This window comes from Eschrichtius robustus, chromosome 16 (assembly GCF_028021215.1).
Source record: "Eschrichtius robustus isolate mEscRob2 chromosome 16, mEscRob2.pri, whole genome shotgun sequence".
In the NCBI taxonomy this organism is placed as follows: Eukaryota; Metazoa; Chordata; class Mammalia; order Artiodactyla; family Eschrichtiidae; genus Eschrichtius; species Eschrichtius robustus.
In genome coordinates, this window is record NC_090839.1 from 11,258,440 (window position 1) to 11,285,579 (window position 27,140).

The following is a 27,140-nucleotide window of genomic DNA, read 5'->3' on the forward strand; positions in this document are numbered from 1 at the left end:
CTGAAATAGTTTAACAGCTCTCTTCAAAATTCGTTTCGGTTATTCCAGCCGACCCCACCCGCAACATTACAGTTCAGCACAGGTGAAAGTTTAATTTTTCACTTTATATCTAGTAACTTTAAAAACACGTTCGCCGTTTACCACTGCTGTGGGCTTTAAAAAGGACCTGCCAGAAATTTTCAAGAAAAAAATCTAAGAAATAACGTCACCCTTTTTGTATTTCTTAGCAGCGTTAGTATGTAGAACCATTCGGGTTGGCATGCACGCAGCTTCTGTCACATACCTGTATTTTGAAAAATACACTTTGCATAAACAACCTAAAGTAATACCGCAATAGGACAATAATTTTAAACATCTTCAAGGAACTTTTTTTTTTTTGGGGGGGCGGGGGCAAACCAAGTTAGAACAATACAAATGATTATAGGCTATGGTGTTTAGTTTGACTTTTTCAAGAGAAATTATACACATAGGTATAGGTATATAAATACACATATTTATATACATGTGTATATGTGAGGATTTAATTTTATACGTGTGTATATATATTTATATACACACAGTTAATTCTCACTATTCACCGATTCTGTTTTTGCGAATTCACCTACTTGCTAAAACTTGCTCATGATGCTTTCGTGGTCATTCAGAGGCACGTGCAAAGGGGCAAATAATTGGAGTCACCTGATGTGCAAGTTCCCAGCTGAGGCTGAAGGAGATGACGCTCTTCCTTCTTTTCTCAGCTCATACTGTACCCAAGTGTCCTTTTCACCGAATATTTAGCGCTACGTTTTCCACATTTCTGTACTTATTTCTGGTGATTTCACTGTTTGAAACAGCGCCCAAGTGCCAGGCTGAGGTGCTGGCCCGTGTTCCTGATGTGCCTTATGGAGGAAATGTGTGTGTTGGATAAGCTGTGTTCAGGCGTGAGTTAAAATGCCACTGACCTTGGGTTTAGTGTATCAGCGGTACAGTGTCTATATTAAATAAGATGTCTTTAAGCAGACACACAGAAAACAAGGTTACGTATTGATGGGTTGATGAAAATGTTGACCAGAGGCTCACGCCTCGGCATCTCCCCTGGGAGCAATGGTTCAGTTTCAGATCCAGAGGTCATGGTGACTTTACACACCGTAACTACCGTGAATAACAAGAGCTGACTGTGTGTGTGTGCCTGCGCCTGTGCCTGCGCATATATATATATATATATATATATATATATATATATATATATATATATATATATATATTTTTTTTTTTTTTTTTCTATTGGGCAAGGAAACCTCTGCAACTAGTCTTATTCTTCTCTTGTTGCTCAAGGTTTTCTCTTTGGGCTCAACTTTCAGGGGCCCAGTTCTGGCTCTTGGGGCAGCGTCTACTTGGGCTGTGCCTTCGGTGCACTTTGTGTGAGACAAGGCCCCTGGGGGTGGGAATCAGCCACAGCGGACCCGCCACTGGGAGGCTCTGACGGCACCCCATCCCGCCGCCTCCCCCAGTCAGGGGCTGCCTTAAAACCCCTCTCCTTCCACGTCTCCCCGGGAGAGGAGACACCTGGAACCCAGAGGCTCACCTAGCAGCCTCTGGCCTGGGTTGTTGGGAGTTGTTTGGCCTGACCCACGCCGTATTTAAAAAATAATTTGGGATTGCTGGGTCGTATGGTAGTTCTATTTTTAGTTTTTTAAGGAACCTCCATACTGTTCTCCATAGTGGCTGTATCAATCTACATTCCCACCAACAGTGCGAGACGGTTCCCTTTTCTCCACACCCTCTCCAGCATTTATTGTTTATAGATATTTTGATGATGGCCATTCTGACCGGTGTGAGATGATACCTCATTGTAGTTTTGATTTGCATTTCTCTAATGATTAATGATGTTGAGCATTCTTTTCATGTGTCTGTTGGCAATCTGTATATCTTCTTTGGAGAAATGTCTATTGAGGTCTTCTGCCCATTTTTGGATTGGGTTGTTTGTTTTTTTGTTATTGAGCTGCATGAGCTGCTTGTAAATCTTGGAGATTAATCCTTTGTCAGTTGCTTCATTTGCAAATATTTTCTCCCATTCTGAGGGTTGTCTTTTCGTCTTGTTTATGTTTTCCTTTGCTGTGCAAAAGCTTTTAAGTTTCATTAGGTCTCATTTGTTTATTTGTGTTTTTATTTCCATTTCGCTAGGAGCTGGGTCAAAAAGAATCTTGCTGTGATTTATGTCATACAGTGTTGTTGATATTTAAAAACTGGGCAGCTCCCCACAAAGTCTAGATTTCCACTTTTTCTTGGAAAACTGAACAATCTGGCAACCTCAGGCCTCACACTCCGGGTGGCAGGTGGCCCTCTTGGGGGAGGGCCCTGCTCTCCAGCTCTCTCCTGTCATTTGCCCTGTCCCCGTGGGTGTTTGTGACTGGTGAGGTTTTTTCAGATCTGCCCTCCTTCCAGCTGTCATGCCAGACCTTGTCACAGGTCGTTCGGGAGGGACCTCGGGGACGCGTCCCCTTGCCCGTCCCTGACACAGGGGATGGCAGCCCTGCTGAGGGACGGTGACCAGGACGCCGTTAGGGTGGGTGTGCTGGGCGGGTGGCCGGGCTGCCCTGAGTTCCGGCTGTCCGTCCGTCTGTCCGTCCGCAGCCCCGCGGAGCCCGCCGGGAGCACGCGTCCGCCGAGAGCCTGATGGAGTACATCCTGGAGAGCTTCTCCTTCCTCAGCGCCCACATCGCCCCACACGAGCTGGCCCTGTTTGGGGGCTCCCAGGGTCCCCGGTGAGTGCACCCGTCCCAGCGCGGCCCTGGTGACCAGCCTCGGGACCAAACTTCCTGCCGGCCTTGGGGCCAGGGTCTCCCACAGCCCCGCCCTGATGTCTGTTTTCTTTATTGTGGCCCCAGCCCCGCTCCGCACAGAACAGGTCCTCGGTGACCACTTGAGTGAACGAGGATACCTCAGCCTGGCCCTGAGCCTTCTGCCCGAGCGATGGGCTTTTTTTTTAATCTTAAAAAATAACAATAGCGCACTCAGTAGGACCTCTGACCTCTGCGGAGCAATCGCCCAAGCGACCCCGCTCCCCGTTCCTTCTGCACAACCGCCCGCCCTCACCTGCGACACCAACTGCGTTCTCAGTGAAGCAGCTCCCACCTGCCCACTCGCACTGGCCTGAGCGCTGCTCCTGCACCCAGAGCTCAGTAGCACAGAAGTGCGTGAACAGGCCACATTTCTCCTCTCTTCTCACGATCCCATGGGGAGGGTGTGGCATCGCATCTCCACCCCCCTCAGGGCTCAGGCTCAGCCCCTGCCCGGAGCAGACACAGTGCTGTGTACGCTTGTGTCTCACGCACCCCTCATGGCCCCGAGCTTGGAGTTCCTGCCCCCACTTTACAGATGAGTAAACTGAGACTAGGGGAGTCTGACTTATCCAGAGTCACAGAGCTAGGAATTAGTTGGAACCTTAGGCTTCTGCTGCAAATTGCACACCCTGCAAGGTGCGGGGGGGGGGCCCCCAGTGCCATCCCAGCACCTGTTTTGAGTTGTTGCTACCTTTTGCTGCTTCTCCTTTTCTCTTAGTTTTCTCCTCAGTTTAACTCCATCTCCCTGGGACCTGGAGTTGGCCTCCCTGATCAGAGCTCTCCAGAGAGGGAGGGTTTCCTCTACCCTTGGAGGGAGCTGAACTGCTAACCGAACGGTCACCAGTTCTTCTCAATTCAACTCAGAAAGGACAAGACTCCACCTCCACCGCCATCGCTGAAAGCGTCGTCCAGGGAGCTCACGGCTGGTGCCCCAGAGCTGGACGTGCTGCTCATGGTTCACCTCCGAATCTGCAAAGTGCTGCTGCAGGTGGGTGAGGAATGGGGGAGGGTGGGGTGGGGTCGGGGTGGGGTGGCAGGTTCAAAGCGGGGGTGATGGTGGTGGTGCTGGTGAATAGTCATGGGGTCCTTATACAGCCCAAGCCTTAAACCGAAGGCAGTGGTTGTGTCTCTTTCAGTGGCAGATGCCAGAACTCCAATCCAAACTGGCTCAACCGAAAGGAAATTTTTTGGCTCGTAGAATTGAAAGGCCCAGAGGTGGGCTTCAGGCCCAGCTGGATCCAGGGTTTCAAACGTCATCATGACTGAGTCTTTCCCTCTCTCAGCTCTGCTTTCCTGTGTTGGTTGGCTTCACTTTCTGGCAGGCTGGCTCCTTCTGGTGGCAAAGGTGGCTCCTGGCAGCTCCAGCCTGCATCCTATCGTCTCTACCCCTTTGGCAAAGGAGGAATCCCCAGATGACAGTCAGGGAGCTACCATCGGGATAGAAGAAAGGATGGGCACGGGGCAGGTGGGCGCCACGGTCATGGTGGTTGACCTCAGAGGGCATGTTCTGTGCTAACCTGGGGCATCACGGGTTGCTTCCCAGAAACTGGACTCTCCTAATTCGTCGAAGATGGTCCAGGAATGCCTTCTGGAAGAAGCTGCACAGCAAAAACAGATTCTGGAGACGCTTTCTGTGCTTGATTTTGAGAAGGTCAGCAAGGCGACATCCATTGAAGAGAGTAAGTACCTGCCCTCCATCCATGGGCTGCCCGTGTGCGTGGCAGGAAGTGATGAGGATGAAAGCCCAGGGGGCCTCCTCTCCCTTCCCAACACCCAGAGTTAAATGGAGCCCAGGGGACATGAGTGGGGGCAGTGGCTGGGATCAGACACACACTGTGGGGTGGGAAGGGAGGCCCGCTAGCCTCGGTCAGCTTTGTAACTCTGGGCAAACGATTCACCTCTCTGAGCCTCAGCTTCCCCATCTGTATAGGGGAGGCCTCTGGGTAGGTGTCAATGAAGGAACCCCAGGACACATTCAAGGCATACAGTGTGCGGTCAAACAGTAGCTGTGACCCCAGTTCTGCCTCTGCCCCCTCCGTGGGACTTGCCCTTGTCCATAAGGAGAGGCTGGTGACAGCAGCAGCCCCAGGGTTGTCGTGAGGGCTGCAGGTGGTGACCCGGATGAGGTGCTCACAGCCGAAGCTGCTTGTCTCTGCGGGTCACACTGGGACGTGAGAAAGGGCCTCTGCGTCAGGCCAGGCCATCCCTCGCCTCCCCGACCTCTCAGGGCCTAGTGGAAGGACATCTCCGGGCTTCCTCACTGCCTGCTCCTCCCCACCGCCAGTCAGGCTTCTGAGCCTGGGCTTTCAGTCATCCCGCAGGCCACGCGGAGGAAGGGGTGCCTGAAGCTGTGGAGAGGCTGCACGGAGCCCGGCGCGGTCCTGTCCTGCCCTGGTACGGTGCTGCTGGACCAGCTCAAGAAGACGTTCCTGCACAGAGTCAGAGGGAAATACCCGGGACAACTGGAAATAGGTAGCCCCCTGCCTGTCCCCACCCCCCTCGGAAACGCTTTGTGGATCCTCTGGGGCCTTCACCGTCGCCTCGGCAGGCCTCCTTGTAGCCCCATCTCCACCTCTGCGAACGCCTTCTTGGCATGAAGCGGAGGCCTTTCTGAGCTTGACAACAAGGCATCTCCTTTTCCTGGGGAGAGGCGGGAGGGGTCTGTGAACCCGGGAAGCTGCAGACGTTAGTGGGCTCGTGCACCTTTCTGGGGACTGATTCCATGGCTTCCACCAGAACCTTAGAGGGGTTGAGAAGGAACCTTTATGGGAAGGTAGGCAGGACTTCACCTGCCCCATAGCGGTGTCTTGAATCTTGGCTCGACTCTTTCCCAGAACGCAGAGCTGCAGCACTTTTCTCTGTTGACAGCTGAAGGGTGACAGTCATACTCCAGGCAGTGGCTCTGGGCCTTAAGCAGTTCTAACCACCTGCATATTCCCAGGCCCCGGCTCTGTGATTCAGATCGAGGGGCAGGTGGGGCCCAGGGCGGGTGGGGCCCAGGGCACATGGATGCACCGCAAGACTCCCAACTCGGGCCTCTGGGCCTCAGCTGGAGCACGCCCCGCGCAGGCGCAGGGGGCGCAGGGAGGGATACCCACCCACACGCCATCAGAGAGCCTTTAAAGTGACCCGGCCGTGGCCGGCTGAGCGGCGCCAAGGGGGCGGGGTCTCGGTCTCCCCTCACGCCTTGTCTGTGTGTCGCCAGCGTGCCGCAGGCTCCTGGAGCAGGTGGTCAGCTGCGGCGGGCTGCTGCCCGGAGCCGGGCTCCCTGAAGAACAGACCATCACGTGGTTCCAGTTTCACAGCTACCTGCGGAGGCAGAGTGTCTCCGACCTGGAGAAGCACTTCGCTCAGCTCACCAAGGAAGGTAGGGGCTGGGGCGGGGGGCGCGTGGCCTCAAAGCAACACACTGACGACAGAGGAGTATCCATCGTGGAGACCTCTGTCTCGGCTCGGCTCTGGGAAGCCAGTGTTTCAGAATCACTGTGTCTTTCCCCTCCAGCTGTTCTTTCGAGAACCAGATTTAATTAGATTCTACATTCAGCCCACGTAGAAATGAGCTTCCGGGGCAGGAGGCTTTGCAAAGCACAGAGCAGAGGTCAGAACTGGACAGGAGAGCTATTGCTGGGCTGGCCGGAGTCCCTGAAGTATGGACCGGGGTTTTATTCATTTTCAGGGTGTATTTGATCCCTTGCTAGAAAGCCTTCCTGGAGATTCCAGGAGGCTCCCTTTGAGACCAGTCCAGACTGGGCCTTGGTGATCACACGGGCTTGTCCTGGGATTTGCTTCTCCCTGGCTAATGCACGAGCCACAGCTGTCCAGCCCGGCCGCAATCAGAGGGGACCCTGGGCCGCCTTTTTTCTGTCTCTTTTAGTAACACTCTTCGAGGAGCTGCAGTGCGTGGGCCAGGCCAAGACAGTCAGGAAACTGCAGGGGAAGCGGCTGGGCCAGCTCCAGCCCCTGCCCCAGACGTTGAGGGCCTGGGCGCTGCTCCAGCTGGACGGGACCCCACGGGTGTGCAGGGCGGCCAGTGCTCGCTTGGCCAGCGCAGCCAGGAACAAGAGCTTTCGGGAAAAGGTACGGTGTGGGAGGCGGCAGCCCCTGGCTGCAGGTGTGTGAGCTGGGGGGAGGTGGAGGGAGGTAAGCTTCCTCTTGGAGAAAACAGGGAGCAGTGGGCGACTGGGGGCTGCATTTGCCGCCGGTGTTTTGATTTAGAGATGCTCCAGACATGAACACAGCCTTCCGCACGCCCTCACCACTGGCAGCAGCCAGCCAGCCCTGGGGAGGGAGCTGGCGTTGCCAGGCGATCGATCGTAACGGCGCGCCACGCGCTTAACCGCCTCACTCAGCTCAGTGTTTCTAAAGCAACTTATCTGTTCGGTCTCTGAGGTGTCACCTGCACGTAGAATGTCTCTTTCTTAGACTTCTGACAGTCAGCCTCATTTACTTTCAACTAATGTGTGTGGCTGGCTGGTTCGCTGTGCTCGGTTCACTTGAAAACCAAGAGATTGGACCCCTCTGCCTTTTAGGTTCGTGAACACCTGTGACTCTTCTAGATTTCGGGTACCAGCCCCTGTGGTGGGAGAAGGGAAATACTGGGGCCTTGGTCTCAGGCTCACCCAAGTGCCAGGCACATCCCCACTGGCCCCTCTCCCGTGCTTAACAGCCCTTAACAACAATTTTGCAAAGCAAGCGCCAGCTTTCTTTTCCAGCTGAACCGACTTGGCCATGGTCATGTGACCGACGGGGCGGGGTCAGAACTGTGAGTGGAGAAGAGCGAGGAAGGGAAGAGATGCTTTTCCTTCTGGCCAAGGCAGCGGCCTCACCGAGGCTCCCTCTGTGTATTCACTTCTGCTGTTCCCGCTGGACAGCGGGTTTCTCTGATCCAGCATTTTTATCTAGATGGCAGTTTCGGAACGCATTTTGTAAACAGTACTAGAGAAAAAGAGTTTTCTTATGTCATTACCCTCAGCCCAGGGACCAGCGTTTTTAGATAAACTGAATGCCATAGCCTACAACTCGACACTGTGCACACATGCTGTCAGCATTCGGGGGATGAGCCGTGGGCACCGTGGACTTTGCTCTCACCAGCGCCCCCGTTCACAGCAACCTTATTTCCTAGGCTTTGCTCTTCTACACCAACGCCCTGACCGAGAACGATGCAAAACTCCAGGAAGCTGCGTGCGTGGCGCTAAAACATCTCAGGGTGAGTTTAACCCGTCCTTGATGGGGATGGAGAGAAGCCTGCTTGTGGTTAATGCTGAAGTTAGTTCATTTCAAAATGATTCCACTGGGACCGAAAGAAAGAAAATCACTGTCAGTGAAGAAGCCCCGTAAAGAGCTGGTTGTAGAGGACCAGCCACCAGCTCCAGCAGCAGAAGCTCTGATGGCAGAGCCCCCTCGGCAACAGTGCCCGTTTGCTCTGGCTCGGTGTGAACAAGCAGGTGGCCCCAGAGACTCACTTTTGAGCTCTCGGATTATATGGTTTAATATGCTCAATGAAAAATGTTCTGAGAGCACAGTAAGCTCACTGTAGAAAAAAAGTGTAAAAATACAGAAATGCAAAAATTATCCATCCTAATTCTTGAGCATCTCTGTGCATAAAGCTTTTAAAATTTATATGGAGTTCTGAATTACTTCCTTAGGCTAGACTTAGTGTTATCCCAGGGCCAGAGAATGCATTGATAAATGTTTTTGAGACTCGTGATACAACACACCCATTTACACTCCCGAAAGCAGACAGGAGGGGATGCCCGTTTTACCTCAATCTCATCTTCATTTGTAACCCTTATTTTAAAAAAAAATCACTGCCATTTTGCTAGATGAAAAATGGTCCAATACAGACTAAATTCATTCTGGAATAAACCGACAGGAAATTCTACAAGGACCATCTGGTTATAATCAAATAACCAGTGAGTGTTAGGGTGCCCACTAGGGGGAGCTAAAGTGCACTCTGGTCCTTGGCCCTGGAGGTGATCAGGTGGAGTCAGCCTTGCCTGAACCAGGTCAGGCCTCCTCTCCTGGTCTGACCTGGAGGGCAGGGTTGGGAGAAGGAGAGGGGTAGAAGGGTCCAGGGGAAAGCGGGTCTTCTCATTTCCAACATGGGCCTTTCCGAAGGTGTCAGGATTGAAAACATGAGATGCTGCCAGTGGCACTTCGATGAACCTGAGGCCACAGGAGAAACCTGGAAGGCTTCAGAGAAGGAAGGGGCTGAAGCCGCAGAGACCATGCTAGGGCTGGTCCTGCAGGGTTTATAAAAGTGGATACCTGTTCCTTAAAATGCCCCCTAATGGACCCCCTTTCCCCCAACCTCAAACAGGGCATCGAAAGCATTGATCAGATTGCCCGCCTGTGCCAGTCTGACCTGGAGGCCGTGCGCGCGGCAGCCCGGGAAGCCACGCTGTCATTTGGTAAAGTACAGCATCCAGCGTTTCGAAGTGCATTGGGGTTGCTGGGGCCCGTAGAAAGGTTGTGCCAGAGAGGCCACAGCCAGCTCTCAGAAGACGCAAAATAGCACACGGGACGGGCACCGTTAGCAACCTGTTTGACTGCATTTGGCCAAGGCAGGTTTCCTTTATGGCTGAGGTGGCCGTTTACGGTCCTTGGGAATGAAAGCCAGATGCAAGGCAGGATTAAGGTTCAGCGGGCTCTGCCTTGGACAAAGGGACAAGGCCCTGGGTCCACGTGAGCCGGTCCCAAAGGCTCCCCGCCCCCTGCCCTTTACAGCAGCACCGGAGGCCTAGGCGTCTGGAAGTACCAAGGCCACCTTGGCTCACCAGTGTAGAAAAGAGCGAGGTGGGGAGACAACCCAGTGACAGATGACCTTAATATTTCAGGTGAAAAAGGACGCTTAGCTTTTGAGAAGATGGACAAACTTTGCTCAGAACAAAGAGACGAAGCCTTTGGCCAGGAGGCAGACGTTGAAATCACAATATTTTAAAAAGCCTCAGCTAATGAGCCCAGATCTGGCATCTTTGTTTTTGCCGGTGCCCGGCTTCGACACAGGGAGGGCTTCGGGTGGAGGTACACGGTGCGCTCTCCCAGAAGCGTGAACTGGCCAGAGCTGCTCCCGGACTCTGGGCCAGTTACGAAGCCCCAGGGCACAAGTGGGACTTCTGTACAGGAGCAGAACAAGGGGCTGAACGGCACTTTGGGGGCTGCACTTCAGTCAATCAGCCTTTGGCTTTGAGAATCTGCCTGACCTTCCCCGGGGGCAGAGCCAGGTCAGTGCCAGCCAGCCACGCCACTAAGGGGCCGAGGCCAGGCAGGCGGAGGCCTGGCATCAGCAGGTCAGCTGGCTCAGCACTTCTGGTTCACTAAAGACTGGGATCGAGGAGGCGAGCAGACCGAGCGTCCCTGCTGAGGACAGTACTCGGGTCATTTCCACGGCAGCAGGCTGTCACCGTGGGGAGGGCAGAACCAGGGTTTCAACGGTTCGCCCCCTCAGCCCCAGCTGCAGCCCAAACGCCACAGGGGAGCCGGCTGGCGGCCTGCTGACCGCGGGCCTTATTTTCACCGTGGTTCAACAGCACGAAGGCAACAAGAACATGCCGTCAGCCGAGAAGTCTTGAGTGCCACTTGCTTTGACCTCACTCATCAGAATGGAATCCATTTTCTGAAGCAAGTCAACTTAGGGCTTATTAAATAAATTGCTTCAGGATCCATAAGCTAGTTTGCAGAAAGATTTTACTGAACATCATGTTTAAAGAAAGAAAATTAATTTCCTATTTAAGTCTATAAAAAAACCCCAAACGTGTCCTGGGCTGTTTCTGAGTTGAGTGTAGAGGTACCCTGGGGTCTGGATGTGGTATCAACTATGGCATTGGAAAGCTCTGTAACTTAAACATGCTCATTTACATTTCCTGTATGTATTTTGTGCTTTTCGGTTTAACTCAGTATTTATTTGCCTTGTCCATATGTTGTTTTCTGAAATTTCAATTAAAATAACTTTTTATTGGTGTTTCACTCTACCTGAAAAAAGTGGAGGGTAGTGGTTGTTTTCTGGAATATCCTGAGGGAAGAAGCCACCCCTCCTGTCCCTCAGTGCTCTCTTTCCAACGTGACATAGATGCAGGGGTAGAGGAGGGCAGCCTCGGGGCAGGGCCGCCCCTTGGACTCTCCACGTGCTCTCTGAGGCTCCCGGAGTCCCTTCTCCTTACAGACACCGGGCGGCATGGCCCTTCTCTGGCCTTGGGCCCTATCTGACTTCTGCTCAGTTACAAATTTAGTTATTTTTTTCCACAGTGGCATTCCTCCTCTTCATGAAAGCCTAGATGTCATTTTTTTTTGTTGTTTTTGTATCTGAAAACAATTGAGGTGACAGTGGGTGTGACACCACCACCCAGGTCCCCACTGTCCTCGCTGGGTGTTGTGTGGTCACATGACCACAGACTTTGTTTCTGGGTTCCATGGATCTTGCTGAAAGGCCACAGCGTAAACAGTTTACTCAGCAGCCAGCTTTGAAACAGTCATTAACACCTTGAAGGATATAAGGGAATTCTTTGTAGTATTTCTGCAACATTGTGCAAGTCTGAAATTATTTCAGAACAAGAAGTCGAAAAATCACTTTAGGGGAGACTTAACGTTTAATTTTGTACATGAAAAGAAGACTACACGAATTGTTTATACTTCACTGTTACCTCTCAGTGTCAGTCTCCACGGATGTGTCAGTTCCACATCAAATGTGACTCGGCAGAGGTGCTGAGATGTGGCCACCGTTGGGTCTTACAGGCAGCCGGCTAAGGGACACACGTTCTTGAGGTTTGAGCAGTTCTTCAAACAACCTGTATAAATTCATTAAGTTATCCAAGGGCCCTAACACTTGAAAAGGTGAGTTTTGTTGTTGTTGTTGAAATGGGTTGAGGCCTGAGGCGCTGAGTAAACACCAGGCAGGGAAAGCGCCCCCGCCCAGAGGCACCCACGACTCCAGGAGGCCGCAGTCGTAATCCTCAGATGCGGAAAAACTACAAGCCCTCTTGACTGACAACATCTGCTTCACATCAGCAGGGATGGAAAGAAACAGGAGTTGCCCAGCCTGGTTTAGGCCTATTAAGCAAAGAAATGGGAAGCACCCCAAAGCCATGTTCTTTAGAAAAAAATTTTTATTGTTGCAACTAAAATGCAAACCCATCATTTATATGGCAAGTTGGAAAACTGTACAGTTTGACAGTTCTGTGAGGTCACAGAAGACCCTGAGACGCGCCCCCCGCCCCCCCATCATGCATCCACGTATACACACACCTGAAAAGGTATCATACCAAAACACCTCGCTTTTTTTGTTTGTTTTTATTTTTGTAAAAATGGTTTATTCTATGGCCATCGTAAAAAATAATGACCTGATGAGTAAATATTGGCTTAAGGCATATAGCAGAGCAGCTCGCTACTTCTCTAACATACGTGTGACAAGATGGAGAACCATCTGTTTTCCAAGGATAGGAGGTTAAACCAGTATATCCATTTTGAAATGCTACTATATATACACACCAAACTACTACATACATATACAGGACTTAAAATAACAGACAAACAAGCCCAACTCAAAAATGCTTACAGCCTGGCACCTCAGTCTTATCCACACCTCACCAAGGCTCTGCGGGGCGATGCCTCAAATGTTCCCACCACAGAATTTCTCTGCACGAGCTTCTAACACGTGAAAGGCAAAATGTGAAAATGCTGGCAAAAGAGCAGCTCGTGAGCTATAGCTGCCTTTTTTTTTTTTCTTGTTAAAAAAGCCACTTAATGCGGAGGTCTTACGTTCCCCTCGCAGGAAGAGTCGTGAGCACCATCAGTGCCCAGGGTTCAAGGGCAGGGGCAGACGCCTCTCTCAGCAAGGCCCCCAGACCTAAAGGGCCGCAGGCTGACTCGAAGGGACCGTCGTCCAGGCTGTTTCGAGAAGTGTGGTTTCCAACAGTCGCCTTGGTTCCAGATCACAGTCTGCTCAAGAAGAGTGTGAACTTGGCACAGTGGAGGCTGATCCCAAAGGTGTGTGTGTCGCGGGGGGCCCTGCTTGTCTAAATGTCCAGAGAGCGAGGTGTGACTATGGCTTCCCATACCCCTGGAATGTCTGAGTTACAGTGGGGCCCAGCTGGACCAGGACAGGCTGGGCCTCACTAGGAAGTCACCAGAGTGTCATGCCAGGAATTAGGCAAATATCTGTTACTGGACAACATCACTCCGCTGCCGAATGGCGATTATTTCAGCAACGGTCTTAGGAACCAGAGCCACGTAATGCTCAGCTCATGCAAAGGTAGACTGGACTTGTACACGGAGCGCATCAGTAAGCAGAGATCTAAGGATTTCAAGCACGTGGTATTTGATCGGGACACAAGAAGACCGTACATGCATCCTAATACACACAGGGAGAGCGGTGACTGAGATCGAGGTTCGAGCAGACAACTGGGGAGGGGAGGAACCGGGACAAAGTAATCTCATGCCATGTGTCTTAAATAGCCAAGTGTTCATTATATATTATCCCTTTGTCCTATAAACATAGGCAAACCTCTTCTCGTGTTACCCAATGAAATCACGACTGCTTACAACCGTCCTCCTTCCTAGTACTGGTCTGACGCAGCAGGCTCATGGCAAAGTCCTCCGTTCCCAGTGCTACCTGAGGGTTTATTATTGTACTTTTTGATAAAGCCCTTGATGCAAGGCTGACATCAAAAAACTTTAATACATTATTGGTTTATGAAGATGCTAGTGCACTGTGGATGCCTTCAGGAGAGAAGAATTAAAAAATAAATATGGAGTGGAGAGGCTCACTACACGCCGTCTCCAGGGAGGGCCGCGGGAAGGATGTCGCTTGCCGCCTGCCAGGGACGTGCCGAGGGGGCACCACGCGAGGCTCGCCCCTCCACCCGCACCGGCCGCCTTGCTCTGCACCACCAGCACAGTGCCCTCTGTGCCCTCCTCAAAAAATGGGTTGTAGATCTGGTATTCAGAGGAAGGCGGGGGGGAGAAAAGTAGAAGGATGGAGATGAGGCCAACCGCCTGGAGAGGGGGGCTTTAGTGCAGAACCAGCGTCCGTCGGGGCGCGGCGGGCTACGCTGTCCGACGGCCCTCGCCTGGCGGCTGCCTGCTAGGCAGCTGCGGGCTCTACGAGCAGAGGCGGACCGTGGGTGGAGGTGGGTCAGATCATGTGTGGCTGTCAAGCAGGAACCGGAATGAAACCAAACATTTTCAGGCGGGCCCGGTCCCGCCCCTGCAGAGCTGCAGACTCCTGCACCACCTCGGCCACCCTGGCCACTCCAGCCCCCCGTGAAGGGGGTTTTGGTTATTATTATTATTATTATTATTATCTTTTACAACAGCTCCCCCTTCCCAAGATCACCCCCGAGGAAAAAGCTGTCTGCACGTTGCTAAACCATCGGATGCACTCAAAGGTGGTTGCTTAGAAAGAGGTAAAATATTTAAAATCATTAAAAAAAAAAAAAAAAAAAAAAAGAAGTCTTGTGAGGTGATTTCCACGACCAGAGTTTTGAAGCTAATCCTTGCTCTTCTCCTTAACTTTAACGGCGACACATTCTAACGTGTGGATTTCTACTGAAATGGCATTTATATTCCAAGCAAAGTGGAAACTGCTCCTTCTGGATCTCAATGGCTGGGTGAAAAGCCGGTGGCCACCCTGTGGTGACCTCTGACCCTGAGGCAGGGGCCCTGAGGAACCCTGTTTGTGGGGATGGAGCAATGGGGGCAGGACGTGCGCAAGACGGCTGTAACGAGAGGGGGCCGGTGGAGGAGTGGACAGTGGGAGACCAGCGGGACACCCTGAGCAAAAGCAGAAGCCGGGTTCTGTTTTCTAGAGACGGCCTTTTGTTGTTTTTCTTCTTAAAACGGGAAAGCTCGCAGGCACTGTCCCAGCTCAGTGCGCGCTCAGCAGAGGAAGCGCCTGAGCAAGACGATGTCCGAAACCCTCAAACCCTCTCCTCCAAAGGACTTTACATTCGCAAAAGTGTGGGAGTCTTCCCCTGGGAAATCAAATAAAAATTGTGTATCTGGTTACACCACCTAAGGGTACAAGAAAGTTTTGTAAGTGCCTAGTCTTTTTTTTTCCCCAGAAATAACAAAAAGCTGCTTTTTATAAAGGTTAAAAACAACAATGTGTTGTAATTCTATTATTTTTTTTCAAAAACAAATGAACAAAAAAAAAAAAAAAAAAAAGAGAGAGAGACATATTTGGCATTTTGTCTACTTACTCCTGAATAGGTTAAGGCCCTGAGATTAGACTCTTCTATTCTTGGGACCACAGGGCTCCTTAAGACCCCGGTGCATCAATCCTCAATTCTCTCTCGTTAGCCCTTCACAGTCCCAGACTTTGCAAACCTTTGATCTGTTTCTTCTGAGGCTGGCTCAGAGGCTCCCGCAGCACTGAGCGCTACCGCCGGGCTGGCGGCCAGGGCTTGCTGTACACGCGGTCTGGCCAGCACGTCCGTCAGTGAAAACATACCCTGTAGCAGAGGTACGCGCCGGCCGTGAGGACCGTGGCCACGCACACGTTGACCAGGAAGGGCTTCCAGTGAGTCGGCGCCTGGTCCTGCTCCTTCTTGGACGGCGACGGCTCCCCCTGGGCAGGACCTGCCCCCACGACCCGCCTTCTGACTTCAGTGTCTTGACTCGAGCTGAGGAATGAGGGGGGGCAGAGGCGGGTTACTCACTAGGGAAAACAATGGCAAGGATGCTATTATTCCCGGAGGAATTCTAGGAAAAAATGAGCCACGTGGAAGCAGAGCCTGCCGATGCTGACGCTGGCCGGAGGCCCACCTGTCACCGCCTCCCTCCCAGGGCCCGACAGCAGGGCCAGGGTGGGGTTCCGGAGACCCGCGGACTCCTCGGTGACGGGGCTGGGTAAGGGTCTGAGGGGCAGTACAGCCCCTGGGGCCGCTTGCAGAATGTTCCCCTTCAGATCAGGGAAGGTTAACAGTGCGGCCACAGGCTTCCACTCCCTCCCCGGGGCCTGACAGACGCGGACACGCAGAGGCCTTTGTTGCTGCTGACGTGCGGACACCACACATCTGCAGTGCCGACCCTGTGCCCTCCCCGCCGCACGCCCAGCGAGTCCTGCCAGCAGGCCCACTTTGCAGGTGTGCCGTGTGCAGTCAGGTGACTACCTTGCTGGGGGCGAGCCAGAGCCACCCCGTGGGGCTGGCCCGGGAGAGGCCAGCAGAGGCTGTGGGCCTGGGTGCAGCCAGGCCCTGCCTCTCCCCTCCCCATCTCTCCCAGGCCGTTGCCCTCCCACCCTTGCGTCCATCGAGGCGGCCCTGGCCACAGGAAGTCCTGCCTCCCACGTGCCTCTCCACAGCCCTGCTGTCCCAGCAGCCTCCTGCGTGACTGGCAGGACCATCCGGGGGCACTGCCTGCCCAGGAGACAGGAGGAGGCTGCACGAAGCCCCCTTCTCGGCGCCCACCCGGTGAGGCCCCAGCCGCAGGACTGAGGCCTGTGTGCACATGGCCTCCCCGCCCTCCATGGTGCCCAGAGGCGCATAGGTTCTTGGTCCAACTCCATTCTTTTCCTGGAATTCTCTGGCTTTCAGCTTCCCAGATCCACACCTCCCTGCTCACCACCTTCGCCCACAGAATGTGAAATGCACCTTTCTCTCCACTGTCTTCATGAATAAAGAAACAGGACCCACGACACAAATTTGACCCAAGTCAACGTGCCAGCTCTCATCCCTCTCATCCTCGGCCCTCGGCGAGCCCTCAGAGGGAGCACGCCAGCGCACCCTGAGAATGTCAACAGAGGCCCTGGGAAGCGGGGCACAGCCGCACTCGCTCAGCACCTGCTCTGGGAGGCCCCGCTGGACAAGCGTCTCTCAAGCCCCAGAACCAGACCCGGTGTTCCTGTGATGAGGACCAGTTGCACGAAAGGCCCTGGGGAGTAGGTTCATGGGTCAGGACTGGGCCCTGGAAACCAGCATTTAGCAAAGTGCCCGGGGAAGATTTTGATGATCAGTTTAGCCAGAGGCCCCGGTGGGGCACACACTGTGTGACCTGCTTTCTCATGCATGACCGTTCCAATGTCCGGCCGTAACAATACACCCTGATCCCATTCTTTAATAGCTGCAGAACATCCAACACAGGGAGAAAGCACGACTTATCTAGTCCCTGGATATACAATCAGCTCATCTCTAGCTTTTCACCATTACAAATAATGCCACCACGAACACCTCTACCTGTACATCTCTGCACACCTGCTTGAGAACTCCTGCTGGCTGAGTTTCTAGTTGTAGACAAACGTGGGGTCAAAGTGTGCACTAATCTTAAACTGCCCTCCAAAAATGCAGGCACCAAGGGCACTGCCTCCACAGTCTCAGGCTCGGGCTAACCCCCGTTCATCCTTCAAGCTTGTGCACGATGCCACCCCCTGCTGGCAGCCTTCCTTGACCACCCAGGGAAGGCTGGGTGCCTCCTCTCTAAGGCTGACCCCCTCAGCGTGCACCCCCATCATATCCCTGTCCATGGGCCACCAGCACAATCTACTGCTCCCTTCCCAGTAAGATGGTCTAGAACACAGACCAGGGGCCCCAGTCTAGTTATCTCAGGGTTTCACATGCATCAGTAGGTGCTCAGTAATCTTTGTCAAACTGTAAGGAAGCAAAACGGCAATCAATTCAATCAAGACCACATGAAAAGGGGGACTTCCCTGGTGGTCCAGTGGTAAAGAATCCACCTTACAATGCAGGGGACGCGGGTTCGATCCCTGGTGAGGCAACTAAGATCCGACATGCTGCGGGGCAACTAAGCCCGCGCGCCACAACTACTGAGCTCACACGCCTCAACTAGAGCCCACGTGCCCTGGAGCCTGCGCGCCAGAACTAGAGAAGAGAAAACCCGCACGCCACAACTAGAGAGAAGCCCGCGCGCCTCAACTAAGACCCAATGCAGCCAAAAATAAACAAAATAAATAAACAATAAACAAATCTTAAAAAAGAAAAGACTACATGAAAAGGTTAAGTACCCCAAAACCATTCTGGGGGCTGAAGGTACGTGGTCAAGCCTGGATATCAGTTTCAGGACCGGCCTGAAGTCCAGGGCAGGCTTTTGTCTTCTGTCACTGTCATCACTGGGCTGGAAGACCTGACTCAGTCGCACCAGACCCCTGATTCCAACAAGCACCACCAGGTGGTGCTAGATCCCCGCTAAAGTCAGTCACTTCCCTGGGCCAACCTGTGGCTCAGTCAGAGGCTCCTCCAGCTGGGGCAGGAGCAGTGATGGTCCAGGGGCCCGTTCCCCAAGGACACAGAAGCACTGTTTGCCAAGAGGAGGCTGGGTCCACAGGGTTTCAATATCAATATGTATTTCTGGAACGGAAGGTCATTTCCCCTTGCCCCCAGTAAGCCAGGACCCTCTCACATTACCTTTCCAGGCTGCAGGGGACGTTCAAGAGGGTTCTGGTTTCTTCCTTGATGGGGCCATCTTCTTTAACCTCCTCAGTCTCATCCTTCACCCACTGGTGGTTTGGGAAGAACTCCTTGCACTTCCCATTGTGTGGCTCCAGGATTCGTTTGGGAGGCCGGGGAGGTGGGGGGATGTGCTCGGGTGGGGGCTCCAGGTCCTCGTGGGAGAGCTCTTTCCATTGTTCCTTGAAAAAGCAGCAAGAGGAAGTCCCATGAGATTTCACGTTTGGCTGATTTGTCAGGAAACCTGCTCCCCTTTAAGTGAGCAGAGGTGAGGGCTAGGTGAGGGGTCCTCTCAGCTTCTTGGGTCTCCAGCCATGTGCTTGGAAGATGAGATCTTATGAAAATAAAGTCTGTTCTCCCTACTCATGATCTCTATGTGAGCACTTCAAAGGCAGAAACTGGAACATGGTGAAACCTTCCACAACTTTTTAGCTATTTAAACACGAAGCCTAGCTATTTCCTCTGACCCAGGATACTGTTTCAACGTTTACAATGAACAGCCTCCTTCTTTACAGGCAAAAATTTAAAACCAACACACCTGGATTAAAGCAAAAGCACTGCTGACCTGTACTGAAGAGTCTCCCATGATGAACTTGGCGCCTTCGATCACAGCCAGGTAGGAGAAACGGAGCTGGTCTGCTGTCTGGATCAGTCCCATCCGAAATTTCCGCATTTCTAACAGAACTTTCTTGATATCAACAGAAGAAGGGTCTTTCCTTTTGTCCATCTGAAAGCCAGAGAGGAGACACAGCTCAGTGAGGTCCGAGCCTTAAGTACAATGTGACTGTATATGTCCTGGAGCGTGCCAGTTCCTACTCAGGAAAAGTCATAGCGAGGAAGGCAGAATTCTAGAAAATGTGGCAAAATTGGGACCATTTGAGCACAGGGGAAAAATGAGAGGGAAGGGGATTCTCTGGATCTTCCTGGCTTCCACATTAAAATTAAGGGCCTTCCTTCAAGCGAAGCTATTTAGGGTAAAGCTCCTTTCATGGTAAGGAAGCTGTTAAAAAGTGAAGATCAAAGCTAGTTTATTGCAGAGACAGTAACAGAGAAGCTGTGGCCGGGCCAGACTGGAGGTTAAAATGTGCTCCCTTCTCTTCCCGGGGTATTTAAGGGCCTTCTTACCAGCAAGAGGCAGGTGTCAGCCAGACAGAAGGTCCCCGACCTGCCGATGCCAGCGCTGCAGTGCACCACAATGGGGCCGTACTCCGTGCTGAGCGACCCCGACTCGCGGACTTTGAAAAGAAAGTTCAGAAACGAGGCTGGCGATTCAGGGACTCCAAAGTCAGGCCACGTGGTATAGTGGAAATGTAAGATCTCTCGAGTTTCTTGAGACTGGAAGAGAAATATACTCCTGACAATTCTAAGAGAATCACCTGTACAGAAATCACTAATTCCAAGTAAGCATGAAGTGCCCTTCCACCCACCTAACTCCAAGAGTAGCCTTAATTCTCAGAATTTTCTCCCCGGGTTCACAAACCCAGTGAACAAATACCAAGCCCCGAGTGGACCCCAGGTTGCTCCTGCTTCAAGTGCCCCTCCTTTAGGATGGAACAGTCTTGCCCACAAGAGCCCTTGCCTCCAATGTTCCTCTCACTTCTGCCGTCTTCATGGTTACGGCCTACTTCTGTCCGCCCCACAAGTCAAAATGATGCTTCGCTGCCACCCACAACAGTCTTACCATCAAAGGCCTCGGGGTTTCACATGAAAGAGTGGAAACGTAACTGCACGTGTGGGGCACCAGCTCTGGGTAACTCGGGGCTTTCCTTACAGGACTATCTGGAGGCCTCAGAGGATTGTCATTGTACAGAAAAAAGTCACCAACCCAGTCTCCAAAGACAGGAGGCTGCCACGTGTGGCTCAATATCCAGCTGAACAGATGGTCCACGATGAGGAGGAGGATGCCGACAAGACCAGCCGCACTGGGTCCACAAGCAGAGAGCTTTCCACGTTCCGGTGGGCACGAGAGCTCACTGAGTTCTCACAGCAATCCCTCGAGGCACATAGTCCCGTCACTCCCATTTTCCAGATTAGAAGACTGAGGCTTGGCAGCTAACCCTCCATTAAGTGGGGGAGCAGGAGTTTAAATCTAAGCTTGCTTGACTCCAGAGCCCGCTGCAGGAACTCTTGAAAGGAGGACCCTGGCCCTTGTCCCCTAGCCCAAGCTGCTCGCCGTGGAACAGAAAGAACGGCCTCTGGTGCTGTTTCCAGCTCCACTCCTTCCTCTGAGCCTCTGAGACTCCACTCCCAGGGTGGACAGCTGGTTGCCAGGAGCAATGATCAAAATGTAGTTCTTGCTGAGGAGAGCACCCAAGATTATACTAAGGTAAGAGCCCACAGTAATGGGAGCCAGTCACAGGGGAAGTAAGGCCTGCAGACAGGAACCACCCCAGCTGTGCAGCGCAAAGGGCCAAGCCAGTGCCTAGGTCACCTGGACAGCAGCTGATGGTGAAACACTTTGGGCCAAAGATCCGCTGACCGACAATGTCTCCCTTCGTTTGGCAAATGTCCACAACGTGCCTCCCGTGTGCCCGGCACGATGAGGTAATGACCCCACGCCCTGCCCTCCCAATGCTCACAGCTTAGTTACAGCAACCTTCCCTGACACTAGTGTGATGAAAACGTGTGAAAAGGACCCACAAAAACAGCAAGGACCTAACATCAGCAGAGAAGACACACGTGTCGCCCTGCACCAGCTGTTACACACGCTGGTATCTTTCTGCAGAACTGGAAAAAATCTGCTTATGACATTAGGATAACTTATAGAACCACACCAAACAATTCCATACTTTCCTCCCTAGAAAATGATCTCCTTATATCCTTTAATGGCTTAAAAGAGAAATGTGTCTTCTATTTTTTTGGAACAGAAAAGCACTTAAAAATAGATTTTTTAAAAAATGGAGTAAGAAAACATGCCAAAAGCAAGTTCCTTCTTTTAATTCTTAAAAAGGCGTGGGTTATCTCCTGTTTACTCCCTCCCTCACGCCTGCCCACCTCTTTCTCAAGGAATTCATTCCAGACGTGTGCTCGGCCAGGTACACGTCTGACAAAAGACTTTTTCAAAACCATGTCTGTTAGAGCAAACAGATCTCCCCCAAACCTCCAAGCTGCTGCCTCTGCTCTGCCATGCAAACAGCACAAACCTCTTCTGCTCTGTCCGAATTCTGTTTCCCTTAACAAGCAAACGAAATTTTCTCAAGAGTTTACCAGAAGTCACTTGCAATGTCAGGCTTGCAAACGCTCAAAAGCATTAAAAAAGTCTACCACGTAATTCTCCAGGCACATTCCAACCCACTGCCAACATTACTGCTGAAAATCCTCCGTATCAAACCCCTCCATAAATCACACCCCGAGAGCCCGCATGCGGCTGTGGCCGGGCTTGGGGCTCCAGCGCTAGCGCACAGGGGGCGGCGGGGGGACCTGGACCCACTGCGTGGCTGCGTTCCTCCAGAGCCATGCGATTTTAACCTTTTCTCCACTTCCAGTCACCTGCGCTAAGTTCTCGATCTTACTTTGACTGTTAATCCCACCCCAGGCGTCATGGTGACTATAAAGCAGTAAACTGAAAACTAAGATGCGAATATAACGCAGGAGCAGATCCCTCCTCTTCAGCCCCGGCCCGCAAGCCCCAACGCCAGTCCCACTGCCCCCACATAAACCCACGTTCCTTTGACCCCACAGAACCTGCGAACCCTTCCCGGCACGTGCTCTGAGCCTGTGCTGCTCTCACACTGCACACGGACCACCTTCTGGAAGGCTTTCAAAAGCCCTATCTGACAGGCGGGCAGACAGAGACGCGGTGAGAACGGTGTCCTTTGCCTGAAGTCTGACAGTTTGATATGCTGGGGCCAGGAATCAACCCCAGGCAGTCTGATTCCAGAAGGCAGTGGCCGACCGTGTTTGAGGGTGTCCCCAGGAGCTGCCGTCAGCTCCCTTCCACTGTTCCCACTATAGGCATGGTTCCCCAGAGTGATGGCTCCGGGCGAATCATTCAGCCTCCCCAAGGGCAGGGTCTTCCATGATGCCGCTTCTAGCACACTGCCCAGACATATTCCAAGACCACCATATAATGATAGCCAGCAGGTGGTGTTATAAATTCTCCCCACACATGGGCTTCCCTGGTGGCGCAGTGGTTAAGAATCCGCCTGCCAAGGCAGGGGACATGGGTTCGAGCCCTGGTCCGGGAAGATCCCACATGCTGTGGAGCAACTAAGCCCGTGAGCCACAACTACTGAGCCTGCGCTCTAGAGCCCATGAGCCACAACTACTGAGCCCACGTGCCACAACTACTGAGCCTGTGCTCTGGAGCCCACGAGCCACAACTACTGAAGCCCGCGCAACCTAGAGCCCGTGCTCCGCAACAAAGAGCAGCCCCTGCTCGCCGCAACTAGAGAAAGCCCGCGCACAGCAGTGAAGACCCAATGCAGCCAAAAATAAAATAAATGAGATAAATAAATTTATTTAAATAAATAAATAAATAAATTCTCCCCAAACAAGCCCAAGACTTCATCTAGAAAACTTACACTGACTATGAACTGGGAGTCAGCCCTGGAGGGCCCTTCTTTCCTCACTTTAGACTAAAGAGACTGTGGACCACAAGAGAGGCCCACGTGCTCTGCTGGGATTTAACTCACAGGCCATCACTTTAGTCCCTGTGCAGTTGCAAAGGCAGGAGCAGGAACAGGTAAGTTTTAGGTTAGAACTCCCTTTTTCCTAAGAACTGGTGTTAACTAGCATTGGGAGAGAGCTCTGTGGAGAAGGAGGCAGGTAAGACCCGTCCCCCGCCCCCAGGCACCTCTGGTCACCCGGTAAGTAAGCAGGTAAGCTCTACTCACCATAGTGCTAAAACTACTTCTTGCTCAGAGCACAGAAAACCACTGGCATAAACAACTGGTGTTAAGCAGTATCACCCAAGTGAAAAGACATCTCAACCAGTAACTGTCTGAAGTACTCAAGTGCATGCCATACTCACTGTGAGGTTTTCCAATTCTAGTTGTCGTACTGTGTAATATGACTTAATATCTTCAGAGATCAATGTCAATTTCAAATTTGTGTCTTCAAAGGTCATTTCTTCTTCTTCTTTTTGTGGCCAGTACTGTGCACATTTTAACTAGGGGAGAAAATAACATTGAATTATTGTGAGCAACTAACTGTCTTCCTATGGAGGTTTGAAGTACCGTCCACAAGCTTTATGATAACCCAAAGACCCAGGGTTTTCTGACCTTGGAGGTCGCCATCCATGTAACCTGCCTGCCTCCAGAGGAGATGGGGAGGGGTCTGTGAAGATCTAGACCAGGACTAGTCAGGCAGACAGGACTTGCACTTCCAAACCCAGCCGCCCCGGTTATCCACACAGCGAAGTGTTCCAGGGGTCTGATCCTCTCCCTATCACCCATGAGGGAAGCCAGATGGCACACAAGGTTTAGTCTCTCATGAACTACTTTATGTAGCCATTTCCAAGGTTATCAAGAACCTGATGGGTGCTCTCGGCATAGCACAGACTCCTTATCCTGGGGACGATAACCAAGACTAGAAGAGACCACATGAAACACCGTGAAAAGCTTGAAGGGCCGGAATCAAATGCAAACCAGAATCTAGAAGGCTTGCAGAGGGGTCCTCCAAGGCTGGGGATCACCCACTGCCCCACCCCACCCTTTCATTCTGGTTTGGTTCAGTTCAGAAAAATCCCTTGTTCTAGTTCAAAAATTTTAGAAACTACTTGATGCTCTTGATTTAAACGTAGCTCATTAACATTTTCCTTAAAGCAAGCAAACTCCCAAAGATTTGGTTTCATTTAGAGTTCAAGAAAGAAAATCTGAGTCAAATGTAGTGGCATGCTTTGCTTGAGCCAAGTTTCTATGCCAGACATTTCTGGTTGCTGATGACTGTTCTGGACAAGAACAGCAGGTAGATGGGGGCTAAGCTGCCAGGCCCATAAGCCAGAGGAACTGACATGTCCCCAGACAGAGGGACCCTCAAAGGCGGTGTGACTTCCAGCAAATGAAATATCAGTGTGTGTAAACAGCTCTTTGGGAAATGGTACAAGTTCAAGACCCTTATAATTCAACATGCATTGACTCAGAGGAGCCAGGAGGCTCTTGAAGAGGCTGAAGACAGAACAACAAAAGCCCATCGGTCCTGCTTTAATGAAAACCAAAGCAACAGAAAAAAGGGAGGGAAACAAATTAAGAAACACCACATTGAGATGCCGACACGGCATCAAACTTTATGGTTCCCGAACAGAAGGCCAATAAGGCTTTCTAAAGAGGCTGGACACTGGCCTGTTGTAAAGTTTTGGCCAGTTTCACCCTCCCTGCACCAATGATGAGTGCCAAAGATGAACCCCTGGAACAGAGCCCATCTGTCAGCACCAAAGAGATCCTGCCACTCAGGACACAGAAGCATCAATGGCATGGCACGATCCCATGCTTAGCCAAAGTGGGCGAGGCAGATGACAGCAAGACTTCAGGAGACACTTAAAGGATGCATTCATTCATTCCCACACTTCAAATCATTAGGCCTGTGTAATGCCTTGAGACTCCAGGAACAGAGACTGCCCTGGTAGGTCCAAAACCACGTGTGCTGGAGTGGGCACCCAATTCAGTGAGCAGACCAAGAGTAAAGCAAGGAAGCAGAAATGCAGAATGGCGAGTTGCTACCAAAGAAGAGGCCAATGTTTTCATGCCTCATGGGCAGGAAAGGCCAGTCTTTTCAATCTCATGTCCACACAGCAAGCACTCACTTTCAAAAGCAAATATATAAAGCCTTACAAATCTCTGTAATCTGGGTAAAGAGCAAGACTTTGGAACTCTACAGCTGAGGAATTCTGACACACACTAAGTGTCGATACTTATTTAAAAAATAGGAGTTCTTAAAAGAACTCTTAGGCATCTACAGCAACATGCCACGGTCTGCTCTCTGTCATTTCCTGTAGAAATTTTTACTGTAAACATACGCAACAAAACAAAACAAAATAAGCACAATATCAACTACTTCCTGTTATCCTATTTAGTTGATACATAGTGACCGGAAAAGGAGATTTATTTTATTAGAAAGCAGTCCTTCATCAGGGTTAAAATTGAGGCATGTCTTGGGTTGGCACCAAACAGCCACGTGGCAGTGCCAAAGTGCTGGCATCTGTCATACCTGCTGTTACCACCATGAAGGCGGGTGTGAGAGAGTCCTTGCTTGGGTCCATCTAAAACAAAGAGCTACGCCATCTTGAGAAAAATCCATGAAAGTCATCTGGGGTGACCCTGTGATGGGTGATTTGGCTGAAAGAAGAATGAACACAGAGAACTAAAAGCAGAGTACAAGAGAGATGCACAAAGCCTAAAGCACCTACGATACAAAACCTAGTGTCTCGGGCCTGAAAGCACTTGAAATCAAACAGCATCTTTAGTAGGGATCTCAGGGGAGAGATATGGGCGATGTTTCTGGTTGAACATGGCCTTGCTACTTCCCCTGCCTAGACAACAAGCCCGGCCCCTACACACATGCACTCTATCCCATCATGTCTAAACTCAGTTTTTAAATTGAATGAATGAAAACTTTGGCCATTTGGATGACCTCAGTCTAACACACACAATCATTTTCTGCACAATGGTTTTCCAGGAAGCACAGGGTCCCAAAAGGGTAACGGGCAGGTCTGCCAAAAGTACAGAGAGAACATCTTCCACTATTTGGCGAAAGAAGGAAACCAGAAAACAAATATGCATTACATGGAAACGCTCTGCAAGCTGGTTTTTACCACGGGCTGTGTGGAGAAGTTATAATTAGATTAGTTGAGCAAACAAGACACTGCAATTTCTTATAATTTTCCCCAGTCAGCCCTTATGGGGGTGATAGTGTTGAGGCCGAATTAAAAATGTTTATCCCAAGGAAACTTTTAAGAACCATAAACCATACGTTGCTTTCCATGCCAATCTGCAGGCCCAAAAGACCCACAGTAAAAAGAAGAGCTGCAAAGGAAAACAGGGACTATTGTCACATCATCACAGTAAACTACAATAAAAACCAACTAGTTTTTTTTTTTTTTTTTTTAATGGCCAACCTGGCAGTCCAAGGGGAAAGGCTGTCACAGTGGATCTGTGGTCCATTTATGGTCGGCCTTGGGCGGGCGACAACCAAGAGCAGGGCCTGGTGACGAACATGTGACTGCAGTACAGGGACACCACTCCTTGTGTCCTGTGACAACAGTAGCTAAAGCAAACCGCGTGCAAATAGAAAAGAGGTTTCACCTGAACTTTTAGTAACAAATAAAAGGCAAATGCTACCATATCTGATGATTTTAAAATAAATAAGTCATGATTTACAATTCTCAACCCTCCATACGACTAAAGAGTGTTTCTCAACAGAGGGCAATTCTGCCTCCCAGGGGACACTGGACAATGTCTGAGGACATTTCTGATGGCTTCAACCTGGGGTGGGGGGGATACTGGCATCCGGTGGGCAGAGACCAGGGATCCTGCTAAACACCCTCCAACGCACAGGCCGGCCCCCCATGACAGGGAGCGATCCGGCCCAAACGTCAGCAGCACTGAGGCTGGAAGACCCCGAAGGGTCATCTGTGCTCAGCACCTGCGCCGGCCACCGTGTTTCACTTCCCCTTGCGGAGTTCGTGTGTTGCGGGAACCTCGTGTTTTGTTTCTTTACTCAAAATTGCTGACAAGAGTGGTGATGGGTGAGGGTTTGCTTCACATTTGCAACTTCACATTTTATTAATCAAGCCACTGCAGAGAAAATCAAAAACCACTCTCACTGGAAACATTTTTTTCTAAGACAAGAAGCATTACTGCATCAACTGAACACTCAGGTAAGCTCTTGACACCTGTGGCCGTGGAGCGAATAAATACTCTCTTTCAAGAGAAGGAGGCAGAGGCAAAAATATGATTTTAAACATGTGCCGTCGTAAGAAGGCCAT

The 27,140-nt window shown here is 51.4% G+C and overlaps 2 protein-coding genes across 4 annotated transcripts in view; one reads left to right on the forward strand and one right to left on the reverse strand.

Moving 5' to 3' along the window:
• The window catches only part of RIPOR3 (RIPOR family member 3), a 72,709-nt gene extending 61,979 nt beyond the window's left edge, over positions 1-10,730 (forward strand). For both annotated transcript variants that reach the window (XM_068524823.1, XM_068524824.1), the window contains 9 exons: positions 2,614-2,744; positions 3,687-3,810; positions 4,366-4,501; positions 5,133-5,294; positions 6,028-6,189; positions 6,697-6,899; positions 7,945-8,028; positions 9,142-9,232; positions 9,659-10,730. In XM_068524823.1, coding sequence (XP_068380924.1) covers positions 2,614-2,744; positions 3,687-3,810; positions 4,366-4,501; positions 5,133-5,294; positions 6,028-6,189; positions 6,697-6,899; positions 7,945-8,028; positions 9,142-9,232; positions 9,659-9,762 — 1,197 coding nt within the window. In that variant the 3' untranslated portion in view covers positions 9,763-10,730. The remainder of the gene's footprint in view (positions 1-2,613; positions 2,745-3,686; positions 3,811-4,365; positions 4,502-5,132; positions 5,295-6,027; positions 6,190-6,696; positions 6,900-7,944; positions 8,029-9,141; positions 9,233-9,658) is intronic.
• A 1,173-nt stretch (positions 10,731-11,903) lies between these two features.
• The window catches only part of PTPN1 (protein tyrosine phosphatase non-receptor type 1), a 67,884-nt gene continuing 52,647 nt past the window's right edge, over positions 11,904-27,140 (reverse strand). For both annotated transcript variants that reach the window (XM_068524324.1, XM_068524323.1), the window contains 5 exons: positions 23,190-23,327; positions 19,343-19,552; positions 18,783-18,944; positions 18,176-18,399; positions 11,904-15,439 (listed from right to left, as the gene is read on the reverse strand). In XM_068524324.1, coding sequence (XP_068380425.1) covers positions 15,253-15,439; positions 18,176-18,399; positions 18,783-18,944; positions 19,343-19,552; positions 23,190-23,327 — 921 coding nt within the window. In that variant the 3' untranslated portion in view covers positions 11,904-15,252. The remainder of the gene's footprint in view (positions 15,440-18,175; positions 18,400-18,782; positions 18,945-19,342; positions 19,553-23,189; positions 23,328-27,140) is intronic.